The sequence below is a fragment of the Acanthaster planci genome, linkage group LG09, assembly GCF_054643075.1.
Source record: "Acanthaster planci isolate LZ-2023a linkage group LG09, COTS_SCS, whole genome shotgun sequence".
NCBI classification, from domain to species: Eukaryota; Metazoa; Echinodermata; class Asteroidea; order Valvatida; family Acanthasteridae; genus Acanthaster; species Acanthaster planci.
In genome coordinates, this window is record NC_141785.1 from 20,045,062 (window position 1) to 20,053,263 (window position 8,202).

The window sequence follows — 8,202 nt, forward strand, 5'->3', positions numbered from 1 at the left end:
TAGACCTTATGTTGTTTGTGCTAAGTCAAGCACAAATTCAGCCCGATATTTCTTTTGAATCAACTGCCCAAGAGTGCCATTTGCACTGCCTCAGCATAATGACAGGAATTGCCGGAGTATTTTGAAGGATTTGGGCAGTTAGGCACACCTCCAAATGACATTTTAAAGAAATTTTGGAGGATTCTGGAGGATTGGGGCTGAATGCAATTTAGAGGCCTTCAGAGGATTGAGGATGATTCCTAGTTTTAAAAAAGGCCTAGGAGGTTAGGGTTAAAATGAGTTATTGGGAGAGGATTACCCAGCCACAAGGGACGTTTGATTCACGTCACACATCAGTGATTACGCTATCTCTTGACGTTGGTCAAGCGGTATTACTGCAGTTCCATTGGATAAAACCGAACATTAGAAGAGATGTGCTTTCATAGACTGTCACAGTCATTGGACCAAACCTAGTTCTATTTAAATGTTGCATCATGCAAATATATGTGTGGCAGAACTTTTTTTTTTTTAAATTTTGATCATGTAATTTTTGTTGTCCATTTTGTAGCGGTCTTGTCTTCCCTGACACTGTTGGGTCGCACCACCTCCATTCTCACTAACCCGACAGAGGTGCCCCAAGAAGCCGCCGAAGCAGTGAGCAAGAAGACAGACGCCAGCGGAGGGGACAAGTAAAGGACGGCAAGGTCTACAAGAAACATATGTGCTCCTTTTTTGTGCTTTGAAAGATACCGCCTTTGTTTTCACTGGATGTTGAAGTTAGCCAGTATTGATTGAGAATGGAGAGACAGAGGTTGGGTGTGAATTTACGGGTTTTGATAACGATTGAAGTTTGTGCTATTTTTTTTTTTTTTTTTTTTTGTCTATCTCCAGCCGTGGATAATGATATTTTGGCCAAGGCTGGAACTAAAGAGGAGAAGATGGTCTGCGTGGCAGTGTTGTGGTTAAGACCATCACAAGACCTTTCACAAGACCAGACACACGTAACAGGGTGAACATTGACCAAGGAATGCTTTCGTTGCAGTTTATTTGAATAGCTTCTGACTTGCATTCAGGCTGGATGTCTTGTGCTGGTCTTGTGGAGTCTTGCGATGGTCTCGACAACACAGGTGCGCGGCATTGGAGCAAGCCAAGAAATCCAATCAGCTTGAAGCCGTATTGGCAAGGGGTGCCAATCTTTCCAGTCTGAGATTTGACTCTGACTCATGTCCTGTCAAGCCCTTCTAGAACAGTGTGGCAAAAGTATAAAATGCTGAGCCTTGGGGAGAGGCTCTAGTGTGTTGGTAAAACCAGTTTACGACGAGTTTCCCTCTCAGCACGAATCCAGTTTGTAAAACGCATAATGTGTCTAAAAGACAGTAGCCCACAATTTTGAAAATCTGGTTGAATGATAGAAGGGAAACATATTGGATAAAAAAAACCTCATCCAATGTTGAGACAGTGTTGCCTACAGATCACAAAAAGTTGTTTTACTTAAGGTGTCTGGGTTTTTTTAAATTTTGCGAAAGGGGCTTATTTTACTTTCCTTCTTGGTTGTAAACAGACAAGTGGCTTTTAAGACGGTCATACATGATTGGGCAAACCTGCCCACTCACGCATCATTGATCAAGCAAGTCAAACACTAACTAATGTTGTAAGTATTTTTCCTCGGCATTCTTGTAGGAACCATTTTTGTTCCCAGTTACAAACATGTCAATTGATTGCTATGTACAGAAGAATGTAAATGCGGCACATAGGAACCTTTCTTTTTGGAAATAACTCGTCTGTTCATTGTAGCAGGGTCTGTGAATCTTTGACCTCCACCTGGGAAGAGAAACAACACTGTACAAACCCTAAACCAGGCTGAGTAGGAGGCTAAGTTATTTGGTTTTTATTAATAAGAATAAAGGTTAGGTTTAGGAACTCAAGCTGATCCGTGGTGCATTTTTGTAAGATAAAAATTATGGTGGTTTTGGCCATAGCTGCGGATATTTGACTGACTTGTGTGCTATATTATAAAGCAGAGCTTGTGTCTGGTACCTTGTGTCTGGTTTGGGGAAAGTTGGTCCAAATTTTGGTCATAACATGGGGTCTGTATTGCACAGCCTACTTTGTGAGGTTTTGCGTATATTACCTTTGACCCACCAGGAGTGGGCTTGCAACTGGAAATACCAGTGAGCCGGAAATATGACATGTACAGTATGACTGTTTTTACTGGCCGTAATCAGGCCAAGGATTTTCCAAGAAGCCATAATTTAACATCTCCAATTTTACAATTTGAGCTCTTTTCAAGCCTCAAAGGTTTTGATCAGAGGCATTACAGCAGCCGATTTCACATATTGTGGCTCAACTACTTTATATCTCTGGGGTTCCCGGTACCTTGGTACTTTAAGGTTTGTATGCATAGCCGGGGTGCCCAAATTTGAACAGAGGAGCTGGACCTTGTAACAAAGACCGTACTCGGAACAAAAACCGAGCTGGTAGGAATCGCTCTCATTTTTCAGCTGGCATTAGCGTAGGTAACTCGTCATTATTTTGAAACGGTATACCACTGTTTACAGCATTCAGCGCCCGCAAATTGTCAGCAGGGACAAAAGTACTCCAGTGATGAGTGATACAGTTCCGCTGCACGCTAATCTGGCTGCATTTGAAGAGATATCACTGCCATTCAGCTACGCACTGAACCGGTTTCGGGAACAAAGGAAATTACGCAACACCGCACAATTGCATGTAAAAGCTTTCTATTCCACAGCATCTGGGTCTACAGTGAGAGCTTTTGTCACCCTGTATAATTTTCATCTGTTGCAAAAAACAAACAAACAAAATCATCAAACAAGTAACATGGTTTGTGACACAAGTCACAGTCTCCTTGCGTCACAGTCTCCTCCGGTCTTCTGTGGAGTTACTGCATGTGATTTATTTATGATGATTTCAATTTTTTGTGTATCCTTGATTTTTTTTGGGGGGGGGTTGACTTTTTGGGAAGGGGTGAAATGTCCATGGATTGCTTTTTCTCTGTGCCAAAAAGAAACCTAATGACTTACAAGAGGGTAAATTTTATTCGAAACAGCAAATATATTTCCATCGAAACATGGAGCAGTATTAAAAAAGAAAACTTAAATGACAAAAATGATTTGTACAGTCTGGTCTGTAACCGTACATTTGTCCTGTTAGCTCTCTTACTATGATAGTGGATTGCTAAAAATGGGTAGCAAGTATTCAGTGAGATAGTGTTTAGCCATTAAGATGATAGACTTTTGTCAAGTGGTTTTTCTAAGTAATCATTGAAATCTCTAAAATCAGGAATTTAATAAGATACACCGTTGAAGGCCTTTTGCTATCCAAATGTTCCTGTCAAATATCTGAAATACTGTGGTGTTTTCTAAGAAAAAAAAAAGATTTGAAGAGCTTTGTTTTCCGGGGGCTGGCATGTTTAATACTCAGGATCATTCTGTTGGATGTATTTTTTTTAAGAGGAGAATTTAGCGGTGATAGTGACGGATGATAGCTGACAGATTTGAAAAGGTTCATCCATTTTGTCTTCCATCCTGTGTCTTATGCTAGTGTCTTTGGCCACCCTTACTTGGACCTTACTTGGACTTGGAGTGAATTACCTCTGAATATCCAATTCACTTTGGGTAAAAAGAAAAGTTACATGCACTTGGCATCAACTTCTTCTTGTGAGAGAAAAAATCTGAAACAAGATACAAATCACACTTGCTAAACTGGCTTCCTACGTTGTTATAGTAAACACAGACTTCTCCACTTGGACTTGGAGTGAATTACCTCTGAATATCCAATTCACTTTGGGTTAAAAGAAAAGTTACATGCACCTGGCATCAACTTCTTGTTGTGAGATAAACAAATCCGAAACAAGATACAAATCACACTTGCTAAACTGGCTTCCTACGTTGTTATAGTAAACACAGACTTCTGCATGTTATTTGCAGCTCCTTTACATCTTTAAGTTAACTCGATTGTGTTCTTCACCTATAATTTTGTACCCAAATTAAACAGGTCCATTAATGTCCTTGCTGTAAAACAGAATTACCCACTCGTGTATGTATTTCCTAAAGAAACCCAGTAGAAATGAAAACTACATGTAATTGAACAAATGTGATAAGTGTAAATATTAAGAAGAATTTTGTGTGCACTTAATATGTATTGTAAACAAAACAATTTGTAAATAGATGTCATGTTAAGCTTTAAACAGTTAACTTGTAGGTGGTTGTTAATGCATATTATGCATATTAGGCCAACAAAAAATGTCTGCGGTTTCTGGTCAGGAACTGGCTCCAAAAGTGGTGTGGTGATGCAACTTTTTTTTCTTACCCTGCACCTGTTAAATGTTTGAAAGCATTTTCAGCTTGTACATGTACACAGGACACAAGACCACCATGTTTGTCTGGTTCCCAGATGCAAATGTGTAATACAGAAAAGACGTCATCTGAAAAAGAGTGCCCGACTAAATGTACAGGGGCCTAGAGGGACTCCTTTACTGTACATATTACTCAATTGCAACGCATCAAAAATGCATAAAAATTATGCAGTAGCGGAATTCCAGTCAATTAAGCAAGTCCGGCAGCTTTTAGACATTGTTTTATTCCAAATAAACTTTCATTTTGCCAACACGCTGGTCTGTGGCAACGCACACCGACCAGAAACTGGAGAGACTTTTTTGGGGGGCCATATCTGTTTCTTGACATCTTTGGAAATGACCTTTTTATTTACTCTGAACCCAATAAAATGTCGGGCTTGTTTACATTCACTTGAGGAATGCAAATATTTCACAATGTTGCAGATTGGTCACAAATGATTTTTCTGTTTAGATGATAATAATAACAACAATGAACATTTACAGAGCACCAGTATCCGCCGTGAACGGCACTCACAGCGCTAATAAGCAAAGACATCCAATAATTGTAAGTTGAGGAATATTAACCAAACACCTGTCTACGCAAAGATGATTTTAATCTATCCTTGAATGTGTCAAGTAATTTCGATAGTGTCACAGATTCCAGTGAAGAGTTCCAAAATTTAGGTGCTGCAGTCTGAAAGCTTCTCTCCCCTCAGATGTAATGAGCCATAGTTTCCTTGAGTAGATGTACACAAAATGCAGCGAATCAGTGATATTGTGCCTCAGTTTGCAACCGTTTGCTCTTTAATTTTTTTTTTTCCTCAAGTGAATGGAACGCACCCCAATTTTTCAAATAAATTTAGAAAGAAAATCAAGTGTACTCTTTTGTCAAGATACCATCTGTAGCAGATCAAAGCCATTTAGTGATAATATTGTCAAGATGATTCTGAATTTTAATCGGTTCTTTGACATCAGGGTAGTCTAGGGTCCAAGACACCCTTCGCAGTGCTGCGATCCGATGTGTGTGGTGTAAAATGCAATTTATTGTGACTGCGGCTGGAGATGGTTTGTGTTCATGAACAAGCAGGTATTCGAACCAAGACTAACATCGGGGTACCATTATTATTTTCAGGTTCTGTGTGAATTTGATTGTTTCAATACAAAGTTGAGAAAAGGGCAGCCTTTGCATTTGTTCCTGACCTGTATCCAGCATTCTCTCATCTCCAATTGTAATCCCTCTTTCCGTTTAAGTTATCCTTGCCTTCTAATGTTGAGAAATTTGCAATATTTATGATTAATTTAAATTTCACGAAAAGGATTCTTGTCTAAATGAGAATTTCACCTTAAACATCAGCCACTTAATTGTCCTAGTTGTCTGTATTAACATCTCTTTGAAATGCATTCATTATGAAAGTGTCCAGAGTATTATTGTTATATATTTCTGGTAATGTCACCAAGGATTCCTCAAAAGCACCCAAGGCACTGTAGCTCGCAAGCCTGAAGAAACCTGTAGAGAGGAGACAATGAGAAGCAGTTACAGTTTAGAGGTGGGAGGGAAAACCCCAGAGGAATATTCTGGGTAAAACCCACGGAATCAGGTAGGGACTGAAAACCCAATCCACATGTGGACTGAGCCAGAAATCGAACCTGGACCCCAGAGGTGAATTGGGAGGACAGAATGACTATAACCTGACTGCGTATTGTGTGTGCACTGATCAAGCACAACTTTGCATCACTAATGAAGAAATTCATGTAAGACAATTCTTTCTGGATCAAAGCATCAGGTTTTCCAAATGTTCAGGGGAGTGGGAGTCAGTTAAGATTTCTTTCAAATTTAATTTTCCCTGAATTTGTCATTGTCTAAGGTTTTTACAAATACATAAGTAATTTATTGTGATGTGAGCAGGGGTGAAAGGTTAAAGGTTAATCTTTTGTGAAGCTATGCGCATACTATCATTTCAATGAATTATAGCTCACACATACTCATGGCACTTCAGATTTTTCAAATACCTGTTTAGCAGTGTATAGGGTGAAATTATGGGAGTTGTTTCGTTTGTGTGGCCAATGACGTATCTTGCTCAAGCAACCCCTCATCAGTTGAACAGAGCCAAGTTGGCCGGAAGTGTTCATTTTCCTGGTAGCAACGAAACTATAACGTGGGCATTTCACAGTCGTTTGTGAACCAAGGAAGTGCATTTCCGACCAAAGAGCCTCCGTTGCTTGGAAAATTGCACCCTCTCTTGGTCCAGTTGGGAGCTCACAAGTTTGGTCATGTAGATTGCATTTTTAAACAAAAATGTAATACATGTACAAGAAATCCATACATAACTGTTCACTGCATATCCAACTGGAGATACGCACATCGTAACTTCTTTTTTTACTCAATATTGAAAAGCTAGGATTTAACTTACTAAGTGAGAATGTACATAGTTGTTGATATGTTTGAGTATACATTTAAACAATGTAAACCAATAATGAAGACGTAGAGCCTTGCATTGAACATTATGAATGTGTGCTAGACAGGGTTTTTTTTTTTTTTTTGGTTTTGTTTTGTTTGGTTTGGCTTTATTTTGGAAACCGTTCTTGGAATGACTTATATTCCCAAGATCAGCGACCTCAACCAGCCTGTGTTTGAAGATACTGTCGCGAATTCATGAAATAACTGGCAAGGTTATTTTTTTTTTTTTTTTGGAAGCCATGCCATTGCTTGCTCAGTTGCCACCATTTCCAAACCAGGCTATTATCAATTTGGCAGTTTATTCCATGCACGCTTTAAGGCTGGACTTTGGGGGGGGGGCAAATGAACCGATCTGTGTTGAGGTTTTAGTTGTCAGAAAAATTCTGTTTTTTAATGACTAATTTGGAATTTTTCATCTAAGGAATGAACATTGTTTGAAAATGTTTAGCAATTGAGGCAAACATTGCTCAAATGTTACAGATGAAATTACAAGTCTCCAAATGCCTTTCCTAAAACTTCAGTCATTTGCAAAAGCAAGATAGATTTTTAGAAATTCCCTCCCAGTCAAGCCTGTCTCATAGCCAAGAAGCCTGGGTCACAAGTTGCTACTGCCTCAGTCAAATTCCTATTAATTTCTCATATTTATTTTAACAAACTAGCAAGTACTGTGCCCTGTCACTGTAAACTGTAATATCACTCCCAATATACATGTATATACCTTATGTTAGACTATACACTAAGTGCATGTATTAGTCATTGTTCGCATTAATGCATTTTTCTTTTGCTATAACTTGATTTTATATCACAATCTGTGGACAGAAGTGGCTGACAATTGATCTGTTGGAAATAAAAACGATGAAAAGGTGGACACACATCAGCTCTGGATTTTTTGTTTTAAAGTTTTATCCTTATGACCACAGTAACTCACGTTTCCAAGCGTGCATCTTTTCCCTCTGATAAGTCTACTTGTTGGAATTTGTTCTCTTTTTTGTCCTCTCGTTTCCTAATTCCCAGCAAAATGCCTTTATTTCTCTCAAGATGTGAGAAATAAACTTAATCTCATCGATCTTGTATCTTATCAAAAAGAAAAGCTCGTATCCTTCACGAATCTACCAAACAAGTGAGAATTTGCAGTCGGCAGTTTTTAGAAAAGTCACACATGCAGAAAGAAATCAAGTGTATTATTTTAACCTCCCCCCTTTTATATTCCCCAAAAGCCACTACACGGCTCCAACTCTTTGTCTTGGGCTTTGGAGAAGTGAGGGCTCCAGTGATCAGACAAAAAGTACAATGAATTACAATTTGAGATTTCTGGTGTTGGGAGTTTTCTTGAGATAAGTGATATGAAATAGTCGTTTTAAAAAAGTTTCACATGGAACAGTCGTCAATGAATTTCAACCGCATACTGTCA

At 38.9% G+C, this 8,202-nt stretch overlaps 1 protein-coding gene across 1 annotated transcript in view; it reads left to right on the plus strand.

Annotated features, from left to right (window-relative positions):
* Window positions 1-7,668, plus strand: part of LOC110985408 (MLX-interacting protein-like) — a 40,359-nt gene extending 32,691 nt beyond the window's left edge. Inside the window, exon 17 of the mRNA XM_087140924.1 lies at window positions 548-7,668. Within this exon, the coding sequence (XP_086997050.1) occupies window positions 548-672 (125 nt within the window). The 3' untranslated portion in view covers window positions 673-7,668. The remainder of the gene's footprint in view (window positions 1-547) is intronic.
* Window positions 7,669-8,202: the final 534 nt, after the last annotated feature.